Below are 22455 nucleotides of genomic sequence, written 5' to 3'. Positions count from 1 at the left end.
TCAGCTCTGGAGCGCCCCCTTTTCCACTGGTGTCTCCCCACTGTGTTGTATTTTTCCTTCACTTCTGTGTTAGGACCCACGTCCTCCAAGACTGTGGCGCCCTCCCCTCTGGGTACTGCCCTGCCACCGTGCACCCACACTCTGGGGTTCTCTCCCTCTGGGGACCCCCTATCCCCACCTTGCTTCAGTGACCCCCTGCCGGTCTTCATCTAGCCCCTGCCTCAGGGGCAAACTGCCGTCTGTAATGGCCACTGCTCATACACAAGGGGGTGTGGACCTGCGGTCCCCTACAGCCCTAGTACCCACAGGCCTTGTCTCAGGCCTGCAGCCTGGGAGTTTGCCTGGCCACAGCTCCCCAGCCCTGCTCTGTCTCAGGAACCCCCCAGCTTCCCTGGCAGCCAATCCCTCCTGCTCCCCAGCTGGAGCAAGAGTGAGTCTGAGTTTCCTGCAGTCCAGGAGCCTTTATTTATACAGCCCTCAGCTGGGCCCTAATTGGCTGATACCACCTGCCACAGCTGCTGGCTCCACCCACGGTGCCAGCCCTTTCCCAGGGCTGGGTTTTAACCCTTAAAGGGCCAGTGCAGGGCAGACACCCCATCCCAAGCGGGTTTGGGGGCAGACAGCCACAAGAAGCTCAGACACTTGTTTGCCGTGGTGCAGCATTTCCGACGGGTGACGTGATGCCGGCTTTTGTCTTCGCTTTTCTGCAGAAGGGCCAACTCGCTGGACCCGTCCGCCTGTCCTCAGGCTACCAAAGACATCCTGTACCCCAAAGCGAACCAAGCGTTCGCCGACAAGCGCAGCCAGCTCCCGGCGTATTACAACCTCATCAAGCCATACCTCCGTAAGCAGGCCTGCAGGGCCCCGGTGAAGCCTTACGGACAGAAGAGAGGGGCTGAGCCTTCCGGCCTCAACTTCCACAGAGTCTGAGAGAGTTTGGATCCGGGGGGGGGAGGGGGGGCATTTCGGGAGGGCTGGATTTGAGTCTCTGGATTCAGGCCCTGTTTTACAGTCTGGCGGGGCAACTTGAGGCAGGACTAGTGCTAGACACGGGCATGATGAATTAGTCTCCATCTCTGGGAGAGTTCTGCCAGTGCTCGTGGAGGCTGCGAGTCCCAGGCCGGCGTGAATCACAGGTCCGGGCCATAGGATCCGCACTCTCTGGCGAGAAAGGCCCATGTAGCCTGGGAACGGGCTGCCTCTTTGGGCGCTGCAGTTACTCCCACGCCGCACAACTGTGACTGTGTTTCTTTCCCGCCCCAGCCGGCGCCCCGGGCGAAGACCTAAGCGCGCTCAGCAGGGATAACGTGAACATGGACGTCGGCACCTTCATGAGCCTGAGGAAAGACTCCATTCTGGTGAGTGTGAGGGCGACGGAGCGTTCCCTCACGCACATCGGGCCGGATCCCGCCTGCACCCGTGTCCCGCAGGACTTCCCTCCCCCCACACTCCGGGCCGTTCCTCCCGTGTGGAAGCGCTGAGAGGTTGGAGTCAGGCCCGGGCGAGTCCAACGCAGAGGAGTGGCACGGGAGAGCCGGAGGGAGGCTGCGGCGGGCCTGGCTCGGCGCCAGACTTGGGGACTCTCCTGAGGTCAGACTGGCCAGTAGCAGCGGTGGGCGGGGCCGGGGCCCCGTTCTGCGAAGCACGTTACAAACGCCTCTTTAAAAACGGTCCCAAAGTGGTTACTTGCAGAGGGGCTGAGAGAATTGTCGTCCCCCTGGGTAAGGCGGAGGAGGGGCGGGGCTCCGTCCTCCTGGAAAGGGCGGGGCCTCAGGCAGAAGGGGCGGGGCTAGTGGCTCCTTGGCAATTTAAAGGGCTCAGGGCTCCAGCCGCTGCTGCAGTAGCACATCGGTGGCCGGGAGCCCCGGGCCCTTTGGAATCATCGGGGCCTGGGCAGTTGCCCCTTTGCCTCCTCCCCTGGCCTGTCGGCCGGCCTGGTTACTTCCCAAGCCTTCGACAGGTTGCACCTTACAAACCAGAACTCTCTGGTCCAGCACCATCCGTGATCTGGAAGGACCACAGATGTTTCGGGGTCAGGATGTCCCAGTGCGCTGCAGGGGGGTTGGGTGGAAGGTGGAAGCCCAACGCTATGCAGAGAGAGGTCGAGTCGACACATGGTCCAGCTGGACTGCGGTGGGGGCTGGGGACAGGAGCCTGGCGCATGGCTCAGCTGGGCTGGGGGGGGGAGCCAGGAAGCCTGGTGGGGGAGCAGGGCAGGGTGGGGCTGGTTGCAGGGGGCCCAGAAATATTATTGGCAACGTGACATTTCACCTGCAGTCCTGGCGCCCCCGTGGAAGAGCTGGCCCTCAACTCCACTACTTTGCTTTCCCCCTAGAAACTAACCGCTGGCGACATCCGGGGCTTGCTGGGTCTCAATCTCAAAGATCTGAAAGGCCAACAGTACAATTCACCTGCCCAGGACTGGATCCGGCTGCAGAGACAGTCCGAGCTGGATAAACTGGACATTGGGATCACAGGGGGAATCCCAGATGGCTACATCAGTCTCCCCCCCAAGCTGGAAAGTATGAAACACACGGGGCTTTGGGTTTCCATGAACTGGGCTTAAATACCCCTTTTTCTGATAACCCAGGGAGCAAACAAGCACAACTCGGTCTGCCTGGGAGGTTTCACCATTGCACATCAGTAAAGGGGATCTGGCTGCATGATCCTGTGCCGTGATGGACCAGGACTTGGAATCTAAGCAGAGAGGGCCGGTATTCAGATGAGTGCTCCAACTGCTGGACTGAGAACGTCCCTTCTGGCTTGAGATCTCACTAGGACCAGCTATGCCCTTCCACGCCGGCCCGTTCCAGCATGGGGCGGAGGTTCAGTGACACACGGGGTGGATGATTTGGGAGGGAGATGTCAGTTGCTCCGAAATTCTAGCCAGGGGGCTCGTAGGCTTCCCTGGGTGTCTCCAGACAGGACGGGAAATGGCGGATTTAAATGGCTGCCGAGCTTTCTGTTCCTCAGCCGCCACGTTGCTTCTCGTTTCTCTAGAGCCAACGACGGCCTCTTGGAGCACCCGCGTCAGCGCTTCCTGCCTCCTGCCTGCCCTGCTCCTCAGTGTCCTGCTGACTTCATTCCTGTCCTGAGAATCTTCACCTCAGCCAACGGGAAGGCGGAGCGATGCCTTGATTTCGCAACCGCGCGTCGCCGCGGGACCCAGGAACACACAACTGAGGGAGAAACCGGAAGCAGCCGGCACCGTGGGGGGGGGGGGGGGTCAGGCGCCTTCTTCGCAGCTTTCCTTTTGGTATTCGTTATAACAAACAGCAGTTCGGTTAGAAAACAAGATGTGTCAGCTCTTCCAGGCAGGGCCTCGCTGCGTGTTCGGCATTTGTACAGCACCAAGTGCCCTGCTATCCTGCTCCGTGGCTGGGGCCCATAAGTCCTGCCACATGATGCAAATAATAAAGAAACGTAATCTTACCTCACACACTGAATGATATTAGCCTAGTAGGCAAAGGGGCTAGCGGGTGGGCTGGTAGCGGGAGAGTGTGCATGTTTAATCATTTATTTATTGGAAGCTTGCTGTCTATATAAGGAGCTGGGGAGTGCGCATGGAAATCGCTAGGTGGTTTTTAAAAAAAATAAAGGAAATGGGCTGAAAATCGCAGAAGCAAGACGCCATGCTCAGTTCTGTGGTACACAAAACAGGGTTGAAATGACCATGAGTTTTCGGGAGTAAAGAAAACTTCGTCAGATGAGTTGGAGTAGAAACGCGGATGCGCTACTCAACGTAGAGCCCTGGGAAGCACTGGGGAGTAATTAGTTCGAATGCCTCTGGGGAGAAGTTATTTCAAAATAGCAGCACAGGAGCATCCACACTAACGGGATTTCAAAGTAAGCCTTGTTCCCTGAGGAAAACAGGAGTACAGATTTTGAAATAACAGGCCTGGTCGTGTGGACGCACCGTTTATTAATTCGACTTATGGGGTGATTTTGAAATAACGCCCTAGTGTATACCAAGGCTTACATGCCACAGGACCACTCGTTGGTTGTAAAGCTACAGACTAACACGTCTCCCCCCTCTGAGGGTTTAAATGGTGAGTCTTGGCCAAAATAAATGTCCGGGCCCCACCCCATGGTGGCTGACGCTTCTGATGGCATTTAGCCTTGCTGGTGAAAGCGGAAGTTGTTCCACCCTGGCCTCTCCTGAATGGGGAGAGTTTAATCCTCTTCTCCACGCTCAGCTATTTCGCACGTCAGTGAGCAGTGAAAACGTGATACTGTCCCTACCGGCCTCAATGAGTCAGCTAAGCTGGTTTGACTCGCTTTCCCTGTCCATGCCGTCAGGAACCGGCGCTGGACACCAGACTGAGACGTGAGCTGACTGATGAATTGCCCTGCCCGGGGCATTGGGAGTTCAGTTTCACACAACTTTATTCAACAGGCCGTTGTTATGATTTACGCCATGCCCAGAGCGTGCCAGGTGCCTGCTGGACGGGGACGGGAGATGGAGAACCCCTCCAACCAACCTCACTGCCAACATAAGGCCACGGCTCAATGAGACTTTGCAACAAACGCAGGGGCTGAAGCAGAGAAACGGGCAAATCTACGATGGGGTCGTTGTGTGCATGGTCCCTGTAAGTAGAGCTGTGGCTCTAACCAGGCCCCCTGCATGGTCCACCAGCGACAGACTGGAGCCATGTTTCCTCTCCTATTAGGCAGCTGACAGAGAGCCTGGGAGACCGTGAAGTCTGGTGTCACTGGCTAGTTCCCCTTGATGTGGGGAGAGGGTGGACAGAGATGGGAAGAAACTCAGATGACCCCAGCCTCCTCCTCTGCTGCTGACACTCCCAGAGGATCAGGGTGGGTGTGTGGAGGCCAGCCGGGGTGTTGCTGTCAAGAGGGCACCACTCACGGCCCGTGTCCCCCGCCAGGATACCCCAACCTGAGTGGAGACCAGAGGTGGTGGAGTGGAAGGCAGCCTGTTGCTGCTGCTATTCCTACAGCTGACGTCACTTGCAGGGGAGCTGAGGAGAGTCCAGATGTTCAGGAGATGGTAAAGGACCATCCTCACCATGGGCAGGCACTGGAGCTGGGCTGCAGGGGTCAAAGAAGAGCTGCCTGGAAAATTTTCAGTGTGTTGGTTGTTCTGGGTTTTGTTTTGTTTTCATCAGAAAATGTCGATTTGTCAAGAGAGAAAATTCTCAGGGCATGTACCAGGTGCCGCAAAACTTTCAGTGGGAAGGATTCTCGGGGCCGGGATTGACTTTCTGGTCAAAAGCAGGGAGAGGGAGAAGAAAGTAAAAGCATTCCAGGGAGATAGACCCATATATTTCACCCAAGTACATAGCTACGCAATCTACCACTTTTGCCTCCTATTGTGTTTACAGGCCTCCTTTTTCCGATAACATACGAGCAATTAACTATGGATCAATGAGGCTTCCCAGCTTGAAAGCATCACAGTTTATACATTTGGAGAGTTGAATGTTAGCTGAATATGAGCAAGGCAATCCTGTACTACAGGACTTTGCTTGCTAAGGCCTTGTCTACACTACTGTGGGCTGTTGAACTAGTTCGAATAATGTAGCTGAAGTCAACGTCCATAGGTCTGCTTACCGGTATCTTCACTGCAGTAAGTCGACCGCTGATGCTCTCCCGTTGACTCCGCCTACTCTTCTCATTTTGGTGGAGTCCCGCAATCAACAGGAGAGTGCTCGGCAGTCAATTTAGCATGTCTATAGTAGACATGATAAGTCAACCCCCGTTGAATCGATTGCTGCCCATTGATCCAGTCCATAGTGAAGACATGCCCCAAGGATCAGTTGTGAGGTAAAAAATTTTACAACTGTATTGAAAAATATAATGCTAGCTGGAGATCTCTGGAGAGCAGAATAACGGCTCCAAAGTGGGGTGTTCCAATGTGAATGGGACATTGTGCAAAACCTGGGGTGGACTTTTGGGGATAGACTGTTATTGGCTAACCTTCTCCTCCCCCCAACACCTGCCCCATTTTTCCGTTGACCACCCCACTTGCATGTTTAATGAAAGCCCCACAAGTCACCACTCACTGAGGGTTAGACGTTCCTCAGATGGAAGAGCACTTACTTAATCTACTAGCCCCATCAACTTGCCCTCAGCAAGATGTGTAAGAATCTCTTCAACTCACGTGGTAAGAAACTATGAAGCTAGAGGGCCTGGAGGGAAGAGACAAATCCTGAAGTGCCCCTTCCCCATTTTTTTCCTCCATTCACTTAACAGGGGAGAATTTAGAGGCGAGTTATTGGTAGATCAGCCTGAGAAGTCAAGCCGGGGTGGTGGAGATACACGGACACCGCAATTGCATTTCTAAAAGGGGAAGGAACTCAAAACAAAACATGAAAGGAACTGGTATGTTTTATTATAACTAAGCAGAAAGGCAGCTGACACGGAAAGCCCTCTCACAGCCAGGGGTAGCTGCAATTCGGAAACAGGAGACGCCTTTGCATGCGTTCAAATGACAATCCGGCTGCACTCTTCCCCATAAACGCCCCCACCCAGGTGGCTTTGGCATGGCTTGAACAAATCCTGATCAAAGATCTCTCATGAGTCCAAAGTAAAGCAACTTAAAGGCACCTAGTGGGTTCCTGGCACCGGCTTCGGGGGATACACGACACTCCTGCGTTGGTAGCTGAGGAAGAGTAACCCTGATTCGGATGCTCCTGCAGCGAGCAGCGCCTTACTCCCGGAGTGGGTTCAGTTGTGCGGCTACCTATGGGCTAAGGCAGTCGGGCCCGTTGATAGGAGAGGGGAGGCAAATGGGGCAATTGTCCAGGAGTTCAGGAGGCTTACAAGGGCCCAGGGACCCCCAGCTGTTCCCAACGCAGTAGAGCGAAGGCAGGCTTTCTGCCCGCCCACCCCGCAGGCCGCTCCTGAAAGAGGCGGACGGTACGACAATCCCTGGGTGTCAGGCTGCGAGGCAGGCGAGACGCAGGCGTCTAGTAGAAAAGCACCAATCACAGTGCGGTGGTGCATTGCATTCTGGGTAAGGTGCCTCCATGCGCTACCCCTGCCCCGAGCGCGGACTCTGCATCTCCCATGTGACGGGAACGGCAGCCAAAGGAGCTGCGGGGAGGGTGCATGCAGGCAGGGGTGCACGGGGATGCCCTGGGCCCCCAGCCTAGGAGGGGTGTGCCGGTCGCGTTTGGGAGCAGCCTGAGGTAAGCGCCACCCCCCCACACCCTCCTCAGCCCTGAGCCAGCACCCAAACCCCCCTCAGAGCCCAACTCCCCCGCTCTGCACCCATATTCCCTCCCAGAGCCTGGCCCCCACCCCCCTGCCCCAGCCTGGTGAACGCGGTGGGGGGGGGATGGCGCGAGCAGGGCTGGGGGCCCAGGGGAGGGGCGGGCCAGGGTCTTTTGGGGGGCTGCGTGATTAGACAGTTGGCAACTCTACCATGGGAAGCCCTGGCCGTGTCAGAATAGTGCAGCCAGCAGGCAGCTCGCTGGGCATCAGCCAACTCAGGCTCAGCCCTGCCCAAATGTCGGGGGACCACGTCCGTGGCTTGTGCGTGCCTGGGGGCCCATTGGCTGTTCGTCCCCAGGGCCTGAAGGGGATACTCCATGTGCGGGTGGCAGAACAGAGCCTCTTGGCAGCTCGACATGGAGCCCAGCCCACGCCCAATGCAATGCACCAGCGCATTGTGACTCGTGCTTTTCTACTAGACACCTGTGTCTTGCCTGCCTCGAAGCCTGAAACCCTAACAGCTTTGGAGCTGAAGCGGGCCCAGCTTGGTTCCTGTCAGCCATAGGGTGACGTGCTCCCCCGCGGGGCTGTTGTAATGGCAGCCTCGAACTCAGAGTCAACTGGCGTTATGTTAACTTGTGGGGTTCGGCTGGAAAAGCGGTGGTGTCCCCTGCCATCCCATTAATCACTGCTGTGGACATGGCTGCCGCTGCCTGGACTTCGAAGGCACTGTGGCCATGTACACCAGACAAGGACTTGGCAATATCCGTTTCATTTGTAACCGGGGTAGCTAGTGTGTCGTGCACAGACAGCTGGGAAGTGTTCCCTGGAGGCTGGACATTTGTGTGGCTGCTCAGGAGAGAGTCTGATGCTGCCTAGCTACTGGTGGTGCACATTCACACATGCCTCGGTGCACATGAAAAAATTATTCCGCATGTGGATGGCAAAGATTAGCGGGAACGTTGCAACTGGGTCAAATTCATCGCTGGCGTCACTCTGCTGAAACCAGTGGAGTTATATCGGCTTTGCAGACCCATAGGTGGGGCAGCGTGAGCAGATCTGAGGGGGTCCTTCAGGGATTTTCAGCATGCTGCTGCTCCTGGTCCTGGCACGGGGCTCTTGTCCTGCTCTCTCCAAACGGCCCAGAGACAAGGTGCTTAAGGCGACTTGGTTTCCCTTTTCCCAGGGGGATTGCAAGGCCCCAGGAAACAGGGTGTGATGGTGCTACTGCCACTGGAGGTCCTGTGCACGGATTTGCTTTCCATGGTGTCGCTGCTTCCCTTTGGGGATCTGTGAGATGCCTGGCAGCTGCTCTCCCAGCCGCTTTGGGGCAGGGCAGGGGCGGGGGGGGATTAAAAGAAGGAGGAATACGGTGGAGACAGAGCCTGTGACGGTGGCGCTAGAGAAACCTCCACAAGCAGACAGCGACGGCCGCGGCATGCAGCAAGCTGGACACTGGCTTGGTTCCGGATGCTGGATGGCGGAAAGAATAAAAATCAGAGTTAGTTGGATTGGCCGCACGAGCAGCCTGGTCCGACTTGCACGCCCAAAGGAGGCTGATGGGAACAGAGTCCTTTGTGGTGTTCGGGCACCCGTGGGGGCCTTTGACAGAGAGGGAGAGGGAGGTCTTACCCTTTGGCCTCCATCACCTATCGCTCAGACCAGCCCCTGAGGTCACACAGCAGCTCATCAGCCGCAGCCGGGCAGTGGGCGGAACAGAATTTCCTATGCTCTGCCGGGAAGGACCGAGTTTCCTCTCATGGCTGCTGGCAGTGGCGATGGGGTTGCAGATGTAAGGCCGGAGCAAATCCACTCAGCTCACATCAGTCTATGACAGGGGCGCTCCCGGCCCACCCCACTCGACACAGACCTTTCCGTGGTCACCAGCCAACCACCCTTGATGATAAAATGGGTATGGGGGGAGGGAGGGGGTGATGCAGGGTCTGGCCAGGAGGGAGGATGCAGGAACAGGATGGGGGTCTGGCCAGGAGATGGGGTGAGGAGCAGGCTGGAGGGTGGGGGTCTGGCCAGGAAGTGGGGTGAGGAGCAGGCTGGAAGGTGGGGGTCTGGCCAGGAGGTGGGGTGAGGAGCAGGCTGGAGGGTGGGGGTCTGGCCAGGAGGTGGGGTGAGGAGCAGGCTGGAGGGTGGGGGTCTGGCCAGGAGGTAGGGTGAGGAATAGGCTGGAGGGTGGGGGTCTGGCCAGGAGATGGGGTGAGGAGCAGGCTGGAGGGTGGGGGTCTGGCCAGGAGGTGGGGTGAGGAGCAGGCTGGAGGGTGGGGGTCTGGCCAGGAGGTAGGGTGAGGAGCAGGCTGGAGGGTGGGGGTCTGGCCAGGAGGTGGGGTGAGGAGCAGGCTGGAGGGTGGGGGTCTGGCCAGGAGGTGGGGTGAGGAGCAGGCTGGAGGGTTGGGGTCTGGCCAGGAGGTGGGGTGAGGAGCAGGCTGGAGGGTGGGGTTTGGCCAGGAGGTGGGGTGAGGAGCAGGCTGGAGGGTGGGGGTCTGGCCAGGAGGTGGGGTGAGGAGCAGGCTGGAGGGTGGGGGTCTGGCCAGGAGGTGGGGTGAGGAGCAGGCTGGAGGGTGGGGGTCTGGCCAGGAGGTGGGGTGAGGAGCAGGCTGGAGGGTGGGGGTCTGGCCAGGAGGTAGGGTGAGGAGCAGGCTGGAGGGTGGGGGTCTGGCCAGGAGGTGGGGTGAGGAGCAGGCTGGAGGGTGGGGGTCTGGCCAGGAGGTGGGGTGAGGAGCAGGCTGGAGGGTGGGGGTCTGGCCAGGAGGTGGGGTGAGGAGCAGGCTGGAGGGTGGGGGTCTGGCCAGGAGGTGGGGTGAGGAATAGGCTGGAGGGTGGGGGTCTGGCCAGGAGATGGGGTGAGGAGCAGGCTGGAGGGTGGGGGTCTGGCCAGGAGGTGGGGTGAGGAGCAGGCTGGAGGGTGGGGGTCTGGCCAGGAGGTGGGGTGAGGAGCAGGCTGGAGGGTGGGGGTCTGGCCAGGAGGTGGGGTGAGGAGCAGGCTGGAGGGTGGGGGTCTGGCCAGGAGGTGGGGTGAGGAGCAGGCTGGAGGGTGGGGGGCTTGGGTGGGAGGAGCGGGTTGAGGATGGGGGATCTGGGAGGGAGAGAGGGTGCCGGAGCAGGGTGGGGAGGGGGTGTCTCGGCAGGAGGGGGCGCGTGAGGGGAATGGGAGTGCCCAAATAAATCTATTCATCGTTAGTCTGCCCCCTGAGACAAATGACTAGTGTTGCTCCAGGGGTATTTTTTCATTGGGATTGTTTCCTGAGAGACTTTCCTTCTTCCTAACTTTTGCCCATTGTACAGATACCTACCGATGGCTGGTTCAAGAATGATGTATCCTGCAGGTGTGGGCTTTCGTGGCCATGTTGTGTTGGCAGCTGGTTTTTTAGTGGCTGTCTTGGGGGTGATCGTGGTTGTGGCAAACCAGTGGGTGGCCGGTGCTGGAGGAACAGCAGTCTTGCCTGGGCTTTTGGGAGGGGTAGTTGTCGAGAGAGAGGTAGTCTTGCTGGTGGACCTTGTCATGTTGGCAGCGGGGGTGACGACAGACTTTCGGGTGGGTGTGGAGGTGATGAGAGATGGGGAGGTGGAGTTTGGATGGGGTGGCGAGGAAGTGACAGGCTTCTCAGGGGCGGTGATGAGGGTGGTGTTGCGGGTTCTGCCAGGTGCAGGAGTGGTGGGATAGTGGATGGTGGCGGGTAGGATGGTGAGATTGTGGGTGGTAGCAGGCAGGGAGGTGACACTGTGGGTGGCAGTGGTATTGTGGGTGGTCAGAGTTGGGGTAATGATAGCAGTTGGGGAGGTGGTATTGTTGGAAGTAGTGGTATTATGGAGGGCAGGAAATGGGGTGATGATAGCAGGTGTGAAAGTGGTGTTGTAGGAGGTGCTGGTATTGTAGGTGATAGCGGGTGGGGAAGTGGTGTTGTGGATGGTGGTGGCAGTGGCATTGTAGGTGGTAATGTTGTGAGTGATGGTGACATTGTAGGTGGTGGCAGGTGGGAAGGTGGTGTTGTGTTGGGGCGTGATACTGTAAGTGGTACCAGGTGGGGAAGTGGTGTTGTGGGAAGTAGTGGTATTGTGGATGGTAGCAAGTGGGGTGATGATAGCAGGTGGTGAAGTGGTGTTGTAGATGGTTGTGGTATTGTAGGTTGTAGCGGGTGGGGAAGTGGTGTTGTGGATGGTGGTGGCAGTGGCATTGTAGGTGGTAATATCGTGAGTGATGGTGACATTGTAGGTGGTGGCAGGTGGGAAGGTGGTGTTGTGTTGGGGCGTGGTACTGTAAGTGGTACCAGGTGGGGAAGTGGTGTTGTGGGAAGTAGTGGTATTGTGGATGGTAGCAAGTGGGGTGATGATAGCAGGTGGTGAAGTGGTGTTGTAGATGGTTGTGGTATTGTAGGTTGTAGCGGGTGGGGAAGTGGTGTTGTGGATGGTGGTGGCAGTGGCATTGTAGGTGGTAATATCGTGAGTGATGGTGACATTGTAGGTGGTGGCAGGTGGGAAGGTGGTGTTGTGTTGGGGCGTGGTACTGTAAGTGGTACCAGGTGGGGAAGTGGTGTTGTGGGAAGTAGTGGTATTGTGGATGGTAGCAAGTGGGGTGATGATAGCAGGTGGTGAAGTGGTGTTGTAGATGGTTGTGGTATTGTAGGTTGTAGCGGGTGGGGAAGTGGTGTTGTGGATGGTGGTGGCAGTGGCATTGTAGGTGGTAATATCGTGAGTGATGGTGACATTGTAGGTGGTGGCAGGTGGGAAGGTGGTGTTGTGTTGGGGCGTGGTACTGTAAGTGGTACCAGGTGGGGAAGTGGTGTTGTGGGAAGTAGTGGTATTGTGGATGGTAGCAAGTGGGGTGATGATAGCAGGTGGTGAAGTGGTGTTGTAGATGGTTGTGGTATTGTAGGTTGTAGCGGGTGGGGAAGTGGTGTTGTGGATGGTGGTGGCAGTGGCATTGTAGGTGGTAATGTCGTGAGTGATGGTGACACTGTAGGTGATAGCAGGTGCAAAGGTGGTATTGTGTTGGGGGGTGGTATTATAAGTGGTACCAGGTGGGGAAGTAGTGTTGTGGGAAGCAGTGGTATTGTGGATGGTAGCAAGTGGGGTGATGATAGCAGGTGGTGAAGTGGTGTTGTAGGTGGTGGTGGTATTGGACGTGGTAGCAGGTGGGGAGGTGGTATTGTGGGTGGAGGTGGCATTGTAGGTGGTAATATCATGAGTGATGGTGACATTGTAGGTGGTAGCAGGTGGGGAGGTAGTGTTGTGGGTAGTAGTGGTATTGTGGATGGAAGCAAGGGGGGTGATGATGGCAGGTGGGGAAGTGGTGTTGTAGGTTGTGGTGGTATTGGATGTGGTAGCAGGTAGGGAAGTAGTGTTGTGATAGGAGGTGGTCTTGTGAATGGTAGCAAATGTGATGGCAGCAGGTACAGAGGTAGTGTCGTAGGCGGTGGTGACATTGTAGGTGGTAGTAGGTGGGGAAGTGGTGTTGTGGGTTGTAGTGGTATTGTGGATGGTAGCAAGCGGGGTGATCATGGCAGGTGGGGAGGTGGTGACATTGTAGGTGGTAGCAGGTGGGGAAGTGGTGTTGTGGCTGGAAGTGGTATTGTGGATGGTAGCAAGCGGGGTGATGATGGCAGGTGGGGAGGTGGTGACATTGTAGGTGGTAGCAGGTGGGGAAGTGGTGTTGTGTGTGGAAGTGACCTTGTAGGTGGTAGCAGGTGGGGAAGTGGTGTTGTGGCTGGAAGTGGTATTGTGGATGGTAGCAAGCGGGGTGATGATGGCAGGTGGGGAGGTGGTGACATTGTTGGTGGTAGCGGGTGGGGAAGGGGTGTTGTGGGTGGAAGTGACCTTGTAGGTGGTAGCAGGTAGGGAGGTGGTGTTGAGGGTTGTAGTGGTACTGGGGATGGTAGCGAGCGGGGTGATGATGGCAGGTGAGGAGCTGGTATTGTAGGCGGAGGTGACATTGTAGGCAGCAGCAGGTTGGTTGGGGCTGGTGTCAGGGGTAGCGGAAGTCCCAATGCTAGCTGTTGCCATTAAGACTGGCTCTGGCAAGCCCCCGTGCAGACCGATGCCCAAAACGCGGTCCAGTTCCGACTGGTAGCGCCTCTGGATCCAGTTGGCCACTGCTGGGTGATTTTCGGCTCGTTTCAGATCAGGGAGGTTTACCCCAAGCAAGTTTTTCACATGCTGGACACTGAGGTTCTGCAAGGCACGGATGCAAACGGTTCACTCTCACAACCAGGCAGGGTTACCAGTGGCTAACTTTTCCGACAGGATTACTGATGAAACAATGACATGTAACAAGGTACTCAAGACACCGCACCCCACATCCCTCCCACGGAGCTCCGCTTGGGCAAGAGCCTTGGAGCGAACTCTTGCTAAACAGAATTGCGCAGCCTCCTTCCTGTTAAATGTCCTCCCATTTACATAGCTCGTCAGCTTCTCAGGGCAGTGAACATGCATCAACAGGGCTACCCCGTTCCCCTGTGGCTCCCTCCCTCTACCGGCTGCTGGGTAGCATCGCATGGATGGCCATTCCACCAGAGGTCCCGGCAACTCCGAAACAGCTGGTACAGTCAGTAGCAATGGAATTGGGGTCTTCTACTAGGTGGTAACCTGTAGTTTAAGGTGCAGGCAACAGATTAGGCAACAGACCTGCAGTTCGCTGGGTTTTAAGGCTGTAAATGTGTCGATATCCATGGCAATAGTTGATCCTGCTAAGTCTTCCAGGTCCTTCTGTGGAGCTCCACCTAATAAAAATAGATGACGCTGTTCGTAAACATAGAGACGCCCTCGCTTTTTCCAAGAAGGGCGCAGGGTTGTTGCTGCATGGTTTTACAAATATTAATAGTGTGTCTAAAAAGCTTCCTCTAATCCGGGGGTGGGCAAGATACAGCCCGTGGACCGGATCCAGCGCACCAAACCGTTTCATCTGGCCACGGCCCGCCCTGCCACGCCCCCGCCCCCAGGCCAATCGAGACCCAGGGGCAGGGGAGTGCATGAAATCTCCTCCCCCCACCAGGGAACCGCCAGCTGTTCAAAATGGCTGGTGGTTCCCTCTAGGTGTTGTGCACCCCGGCTAGGTGGAGAGGTGAGGAGAGACCGTGCGTACCCCTTCTCTGGCCAGGGGCACGCAGCACCAGAGGGAACCACCGCCGTGTGTCCCTGGTGGGGGGAAGAAGGGGAAAGAGATCTCCTGTGCTCCCCCGCCCCACGGGGGTGCACGCAAAATCTCCTCCCTCCTCCGCAGGCGGTGCTTAGAGGGAACCGCCCCTTCCGGTGGAGGCCCCACCCCTTCCGGGACAGGCCCACCCCCCCTCCATAAACGGTTGTAGGACAGTTCCGTATGGACTGCACTGGAATGGAAGAAGGGAAACGTTTACATACCTACCTAAATACGGACGAATTAAAGGGTAGTAAGCACTAGTTCCCCTTTGGCTAGCAAACGCATCGCGGGCTTTTGCATACAGCCGATCTTTCTTGCTTTGTGAACAAGAAGAAATGTCGACCTTCCCAGCAGTCCTAGGAGAAGGGAACATCGCACGTTACAATCCGTAGATCCTGCTCTGAATGACATTACACCAAGGCCCGATCCTGGGAATCTATGAACCCTCCCAAGATTTGTTCCTTGATCCTAAAAAAGGCAAGCCATGTGAACCTGTGAAAACGGGCAAATAAACGGAGAACGGCTGCAGGTCAGCGGCTCCCTTTGGCCACACGGCCAAGTATGAACTCAGTCCAGCAAAGTATCTGACCCATGATGTTCTGCAGCCCAAACCGGCAGGGCCTTGTATGCACCTATAGCAGGGTGCAAGCATGGATCTCACCCCAGGACTCTGTCCGGACAACTGGTTTCCAATCATCGTCCTCCCATTGGTTTTTGGCATTTTTCATTCCTGCCTCTAGTTCTAACCTCTCTAGCAGGCCTGTCGCTACTGGGGGCATCTGCCTCTCCCCCAACCAGTCTTCAAGGGGCCCCAAATTGTTGTCAGAAAGTCCAAATTATGTACAGTTCTCCAGTGTTACGCAGTGGCCCAGAAGCCAACTGGCGAGTCCTCATCCCTTACAGAAATTATAAATCCCAGCAAATACCAACACAGTATCCGCATTTTACTTTTTAAAGCTCTTAAAATCCAAAGTTTTGTCATGGTCCAACTAATTCTGGACTCAGAAGATTGTCTGTTTTGTTTTTAAAGAGCAACATCCAGGACCCCAAAGTACCCACATCCCCCTCCCGCTCTGTAGCAGGCAAATCTTGCATTTCTTACTAGCACGAGGTTAAGTGATTTGCCCAAGACCACACAGTAAGTCGGTGGCAGAATCAGATCCTTCCCCCGCCCCCGCCCGAGCCTGCCTGAAGCCCAGTCTTATGTTCATTCCACTAGTGCCCAGCGGCAAGCTGATTCTCATGAACTCTCCAGCCCCGCTTTGCAGACCCAAGAGGTGTCCGAAATCAGGCGGGTTTTCAGGATCGCTCGCTACCCCAAACCCTGAACCAGTGGAGTTTGGTCCAACACTGCTCAGCCCTAATGTTGAGTCTAAAGATTCACTCAGGAAATACAAGCGCCGCTTCCATTTCTAACGGTGATTTACCCAATTGCCTCTGGGCTTATTTCATTAATCTGATCATCCTCCAGAGCGCAGAGATCTCTCCCGCCGATCTTCTGAAGTAAAGGTCCCGTTAAGGTGCCCCCCAGGTCCATGTATCTAGTGATCAGTTGCTTGGCCTGGAAAACAGAATTAAGGAAGGTGAATTTATGGAGGGACTCTCAATAGAACACACACGTGTAGAATAGTAACTGCTACAAACACTGCGTCGGGAACAGAGAACCCGACTCCTTCCAGCCCGCGCGGCCAAAGGGAGAGGAGGAACGTAAATCCAGATCTCTGAATATTCTGGCCAATGTGCCTTGGCTCTGTACAAGCTGTAGAAGCTGTTCTCTCCTTCAAATACCTCTCCTCAGAACTCCCCTCGCCCACCAGGCCTGTGAAATCCAACCCTGTGTTGTAACCACCTTTCCAAATGTGAGCTCAGACATGGGCGGTGGGTGAAGGTAGGGCTGGAGGAGACAAGACCCGCCCACTAGCCACGCCCCTTCTGCTCAGTCTCCGCCCCCATGGAAGCCACGCACCCCCCAGCACCACGAGGGAGGGCGGTACATGGGCCCAGCCTCCCCGGTCCCGGAGCATGGGAGAGAGCGGGCGGTGGGGGTAGCAACACTCCACCCCGCTATGCACTTGTAGCAGGCGTTCTGGGTGCAGAGTGTGGGCGGGGCCAGGTTGGCGGGTCAGGAAGGCAACGTCTCCCCCTGCCTATGCCACCCAGTGCCCCCGGGCTCAGAGTCCCTGCTGATCTCCAAGCACATTGCTCTGCTGCATCTGCCCAAAATGGGAGACTCGGCCCTTTAAAATTCTCCTTGTGCAGAGGAAACCAACCGGCCCGGCTCCTGTGTCTATTGCCCCTCCATATCCCTGTCTAGGGTGCACCCTGGGGGCAGGAGGAGCCAGGGGGCAGTGAGCCTGCGCTGGGTCCATGCACCATGGGCCTCATGTCACATGGAGGCAGCCACCAGCTGGGATGCGGTAGAGCAGCCCGTACACTGCCACTGTCTTTAAGAGAGTGAAACTAGCAAGAAAACCACGAGGCCGGAGCTGTCACCTCCGTCCGGCCTCCCTTCGATTTGCAACCCCTTCCGTCTGCTTAACACCACCCTCTTCCTTCTCCCCGGTCTCCTCTCTGCCGACGGGGCATCGCACGCGGTTGCCTCCCCCGCGACTGGCGTTTGTACCTCGGCGGCCTGCCAGCGTCCGCCTGACGGATCCAGCAAGGCGGACAGCGTGTCGCTGGAAGTCACTCTCCACTTGCTGATCTCGCTCCCCTCGTAGCGGCGGGATAACTGCCCGAGCAGCTGTAACTGGTCCTCTGGGATGCCACCCGGGTAAATCTGGAAGATGCCGGGTGACTGAGGGTCAGGGAATGTGCTGATCCGCTGGGTGTATGTGGAACATGGCTACAAAGAGCCAGGAGGCTTAAAGTGTAACTAGAAAACCTGGTTTTACCCCTCTCTCTCTACCAGACAGCATCCTCTCGGCTTCACTACCCTCCTTGTTGTTGTTCCCCCTCCTCTTCGGTCTCCTTGTGAAAACTTCTGCTTGATTTCTGATGGCGAGCCCCTGTATTGAGCTGAAACGCTCGAGTCACGGGGCAGGCAACACCCCAAAATCAGGCACAGGAGCACCACAGCCGAATGCCAACATCTACCATCATGTAATGCCCACCTTTAAGGTGGGAGGGATAGCTCAGTGGTTTGAGCATTAGCTTGCTAAACCCAGGGTTGGGTGTTCAATCCTTGAGGGGGCCATTTAGGAATCTGAGGCAAATCTGTTGGGGTGGTACTTGGCCCCGCTATGAGGGTAGGGGACTGGACTCAATGACCTCCAAAGGTCCCTTCCATCCCTATAAGATAGGTGTAGCTCCATATACACACCTGGTTAGACCATTTGTGCCCATTCTCAGCACTGAGTCTGTCTCTGGCTTCTCTTGATTCAACCAGTCTACTACCTTGCTTCTCTCCATGAGACCTTCTCCAGCATGTATTATTCTCACTGTCCTCCTTGCTTCTCGCTTGCATTCTCCACCACACATTCCTACCAGCCCTGACCTCACCCCATCTTTCTGGGGATGGAGCCATGCTGCCAAGTTTGAGCTCTGACACGCTGCTCTTGAATTGTTTCTGCCTCTCTGGCGTTTTGCACGATCACTCGGCTGGCGTGATAGCACTGAAGGGTGACAGGGGTAGTTTATGGCACCTGCCTCGCCTCCAGCGTTGTGTCTGATGTCACGTGACCTGTTTAGTCGTGCTGAGCACAGGCAGAATAAAGGCCCAGGCTCAAGATCAGTTAACCACAGAACCACGACTATTCATGAGGGGAAGAGGGTACAGAGGCAGCTCCCTTTATGCTTTTGGTGTGGCTATTTCCAGACAGTTTCCCTTTCTCCCAGGGGCAGGGCTCTGACCCTACCCCCAGACTGCCTGCCTGAGGAGAGCGACACCTCGTCAGGGCGGCTATGGATGTGCTAAGAAACCCCCAGCCAGCACGTTGACTGACACAGTACTTCAGGGGGCAGAAATGAGCTTCCCTACTCCACCTGCTCCATTAGGGACGCCAAATCCTGTGTAAATGGTGAACCGGTTTAACTGTAGGTTTCATCGGTTAACGGACCACTGTGACACGGGCAGCGGGAGGACGCTGGAGCAGCCCCCCACCTGCGGTGTGGTGGGCCTGGCTGGGTGCTGTGGGAGAGGGGATGCTCCGGCTGGGCCGGTCCCACCACACCACAGAGCTCGGCCAGGCCGCTCTGCGTGGGCCGGGCACTGGTTACCCGGTTACCCCAGTAAACATGCTGGTGAGGCAAAGCTCGCCAGTTAACTGGTTAACCCTTTACATCCCTGTGCCCAAATGCTTATGTACTTTGTCCTGGTCAGAAATCTTTCCCCACAACGCTTGTTCCACAGGCTGAGAATTGCCTACAAACAGCGCGCTCCCTGCCTGAAAAGGATGCGTTCACTTACACAAGAACGGCCAGACTGGGTCAGACCAACGGTCCATCCAGCCTAGTGTCCTGTCTGCCGACAGCGGCCAATGCCAGGTGCCTCAAAGGGAGTGAACACAACAGGGAATCTTCAAGCAAGCCCTCTCCCGTCACCCATTCCCAGCCTCTCACAGATGCTAGGGACACCATTCCGACCCATCCTGGCATAGCCATTGATGGACCTAACCTCCTTGAAATTACCTAGTTCTTTCTCGAGCCCTGTTAAAGCCCTGGTCTTCACAACCTCCTCTGGCAAGGAGTTCCACAGGTTGACTGTGCACAGCATGAAGAAAAACTTCCTTTTGTTTGTTTTAAATCAGCTACCTGTTCATTTCATTTGGTGACCCCTAGTTCTTACATTATGGGAAGAAGTAAATCACTTTTCTGTGTTTACTTTTTCCACACCAGCCACGATTTGATAGACCTCTATCCTATCCCCCATTAGTCTCCTCTTTTCTAAGCTGAAAAGCCTCAGTCTTTCTTCATAGGGGACCCGTTCCAAACCCCTGATCATTTTTGTTGCCCTTTTCTGAACCTTTTCCAGTGTCAAGACCTCCAGGAGCTCACTGGCCTGTTGTGACTCTATTTCATGATATTCTTCCTTACCTCGCTGAGTTTTCCCTTCATGACATCCAGGTATTCCTCTGGGAGAGGGTGCGCCAGCAACGGGACTAGGTTGGCTTTCAAAACCTCGTTACTCAAGCAGGCCTCAAACTGCCCCTTCGTGTCATAATGCGCGATGAAGAGCGGGTCTTGGATAGCACTGGCGGTGATCGGGTCAGACTTGCACTCTGTTGACAGAATTGGAAAACGGGGTAAATTCGCAGATTAATATATTCCCAGGCCACCACAGGGCCTGTTGCGATCATCGAGTCTGGCCTCCTGGATAAGCCAGGCCAGAGAATTTCCTCCAAACAATACCCAGCCCAGACCTGGTAGGAAAACAGCCAGTCTTGATTGAAAAATTGCTGGAGGTGAAGGATCCCCAGGACGTGTGTGAAATTGTTTCAGTGGCTAATTACCATCAAACGGCGCTTTATTTGCAAGCCAAATTTGTCCAGCTTCCACTTCCCACCCTTGGATCGTGTCAAGATCTTTGACTGTTAAACGGAAGCACCCAGTATGAAATATTTGTTTCCCATGTAGACACTTAGGGTACGTCTAGACTGCAAGGGTATTTCGGGACGCTGGAAGTATCCCGACATAGCTACCCTGCGTCCAAGGAATGCGTCCGCTATTTTGAAATAATTTTCGAAATAACAGACGTGCTATTTCAGCATCCCTGTAAACCTCGTTCTACACGATCGTTCCATGAGGAATAAGGGATGTCTCAAAATAGTGCTTGATTTCGAAATTTGGTGCTGTGTAGTCTATTTCCATTTTAGAATGCAATCTAGACGTACCCTTCCAGACCAGGGCTGGGCAGTAAAATGGCGGCAGTTCACCAGGATTAGCCCCTGGTGAGATGCCGCTGCTATATTTACCTGCTCCTCCACCGGTACTGGTGATCGCGGCTCCCATTGGCTGTGGATTGCTGTTCCCAGCCAATGGGAGCAGCGGGAGGTGGTGTGGACCGGGACATGTTTCCCGCAGCTCCCATGGGAAATTCCATAAAATTTTTCCCATAAGGGAGAGATTTTCCTCCACTTGTGCCCAAGAATGACCTTGGGATGGGTAGGCTGGAGTTAATGTAGGTCTGGGAGGTTAACTGTGCATCTTAGTGGTGGATCCAGGCTTGCTTGGAGATGCCACCCAGGTGTGGAGGGGCTGGGTGATGGTTATAAGGGGAGGAAGTGTAGAGCGGAAGCAGAAAATCCTCAATCCATCTCTGGGACGAGCGAGACAGAGGCCCAGGTGGGAGAGGCCTGACATCCTCACCCCAATGAGAGAGGCAGCCAATGGTCATGAGAGACACAGAACAGCCACTGGAGTGGAGGAGGAGAGCAACTGGACCGAGCAGGAGGGAGCCCTGAGGGGCACTGAGCTGAGAAATGTCGGCCCAAAAGAGAGCGGAACTGGGTTTGGTTTAGACTTTTTTGTGTTGGGATTTGCTTGGGGAACTCTGGGTAAGGCCCTGAGAGTCCCAGCCCTGAAAGGAAGGGGACTCTACAGAGGTTGCATGGGGAGAGGGCTGAGAAAGGCTGGGCAGGAAGCAGCTCAGGAGAACCGAGGCGAGGACAGGCCTAAGCAGCCCTTGGCTGCTGGTTGTAGGGTCCCTCGGCCCAGCGTAGCGGGAAGGAGCAGAAAATGGCGGTGGGCTGCCCACAGAGAAGCCTGAGAGAAGGCTGAGAGGACTGCAGGGCCAGCAGCTGGGGCAGAGGACCTCTCGGAGAAGACGTTTGGATTATGAATTTATTGGGCCCCATTAGGAGAGGGTGGACTAAATCGGGACCTGGCTGAAGGGCCGAGTTACAGGACAAAAGACCACTGCAGCACCAGGGCAATCCCTGGCAGGCAGCGCTGGGCTGAGAGAGACCCACCGTGCCCCGTCTGGCCACAAGGAGACACCGCGGTGGTGAGCGAGCTCCTTCACAGACCTACTAGCACAGCGAGTTTGCAGCCCAGACAGCCTCTGGTGTTGGGAGCTGGGACAGGTATTTACTTTTTCTTGCTGTCGCTGCCCTTCCGGGTTCCAGGGGGACTCAGAGCAGCCTAAGTGTCATATGAAATTCTACTCTTAATGACATTTCTGGCCCCACTGAATACAAGTCCTGGAAATGCTGGGAGGGTCTCTCGTTCTCACCTTCCCTCAAAATTTCCTGCCCAGTTTTGCTGGCCCGAGGAGAACTGAGAGAACAGGGTTGGGGGGCTGAGGTCATGGAGAAGCTCTGGAAAATGCTCCTCCAAACCACTGCATGGCTGTGTCTAGACTGGCCAGTTTTTCCGGAAAATCAGCTGCTTTTCTGGAAAAACCTGCCAGCTGTCTACACTGGCCACTTGAATTTCTGCAAAAGCACTGACTTCCTACTGTAAGAAATCAGTGCTTTTTGCAGAAATATTATGCTGCTCCCGTTTGGGCAAAAGTCCCTTTTGCACAAAACTTTTGCGCCAAAGGGCCAGTGTAGACAGCTGAGATTTGTTTTGTGCAAAAAAGCCCCAATCATGAAAATGGCGATCGAGGCTTTTTTGCACAAAAGCGTGTCTAGATTGGCCACGGACGCTTTTCCGCAAAAAGTGTTTTTGCGGAAAAGCATCCTGCCAATCTAGACGCTCTTTTCCGCAAATGCTTTTAACGGAAAATCAGGCCAGTCTAGACGTAGCCCATGAGTTTCCGAACTAATCCAACCCCACGATCGCCCCATTGCTAATTTTAGCACCTCTCCACTTACGCTCAACGGCACGCTTCAATCTGGGAGATGACGGTGACGCGGCTCCAATGGATTCTAAGAGGAGCCTGGTTTTTTCCTTCTGAGCGGCACTTTGGCTTCGGTATCCAGCCACCACACTTCTGAAAAAGGCCTTCCTCACCCCCTGGGGACAAGGAAGAGGGAGAGTTCTGAAGTCACTGATAAGCTGAAGAAAACACCAGCCAGAGCCCAGACGCCTGCTGCCCTTAGTCACTAGAAGCGTAATCAATTGCCCACTGGAATCGGTGAGCGTCGACCCGGAGACTTCCCTGGATCAGACCCAAGCGGAGAGGAATGAGGGTCTGGCAAAGAGGCAAGGGCGTGTCCGAGATGCCAAGACACGCAGAGGAGAAAGCGCAGCGG

At 55.7% G+C, this 22455-nt stretch overlaps 2 protein-coding genes across 3 annotated transcripts in view; one reads left to right on the top strand and one right to left on the bottom strand.

Moving 5' to 3' along the window:
* Positions 1 to 3437, top strand: part of MSLN (mesothelin) — a 42162-nt gene extending 38725 nt beyond the window's left edge. The window contains exons 26-29 of the mRNA XM_075899814.2: positions 711 to 844; positions 1264 to 1358; positions 2336 to 2522; positions 3001 to 3437. Coding sequence (XP_075755929.2) covers positions 711 to 844; positions 1264 to 1358; positions 2336 to 2522; positions 3001 to 3095 — 511 coding nt within the window. The 3' untranslated portion in view covers positions 3096 to 3437. The remainder of the gene's footprint in view (positions 1 to 710; positions 845 to 1263; positions 1359 to 2335; positions 2523 to 3000) is intronic.
* Positions 3438 to 6327: 2890 nt separating this feature from the next.
* The window catches only part of LOC102452244 (uncharacterized), a 63090-nt gene continuing 46962 nt past the window's right edge, over positions 6328 to 22455 (bottom strand). For both annotated transcript variants that reach the window (XM_075899812.2, XM_075899811.2), the window contains exons 30-37: positions 22075 to 22216; positions 19352 to 19536; positions 16941 to 17096; positions 15745 to 15878; positions 14543 to 14673; positions 13807 to 13901; positions 10479 to 13353; positions 6328 to 8646 (exon numbers count right to left, since the gene is read on the bottom strand). In XM_075899812.2, the coding sequence (XP_075755927.2) occupies positions 8573 to 8646; positions 10479 to 13353; positions 13807 to 13901; positions 14543 to 14673; positions 15745 to 15878; positions 16941 to 17096; positions 19352 to 19536; positions 22075 to 22216 (3792 nt within the window). In that variant the 3' untranslated portion in view covers positions 6328 to 8572. The remainder of the gene's footprint in view (positions 8647 to 10478; positions 13354 to 13806; positions 13902 to 14542; positions 14674 to 15744; positions 15879 to 16940; positions 17097 to 19351; positions 19537 to 22074; positions 22217 to 22455) is intronic.

Source organism: Pelodiscus sinensis, chromosome 15 (assembly GCF_052426305.1).
Source record: "Pelodiscus sinensis isolate ZL-2025 chromosome 15, ASM5242630v1, whole genome shotgun sequence".
Taxonomy (NCBI): Eukaryota; Metazoa; Chordata; order Testudines; family Trionychidae; genus Pelodiscus; species Pelodiscus sinensis.
The sequence above is the reverse complement of the archived record's forward strand: the minus strand, read 5'-3'. Positions and strand labels throughout refer to the sequence as shown.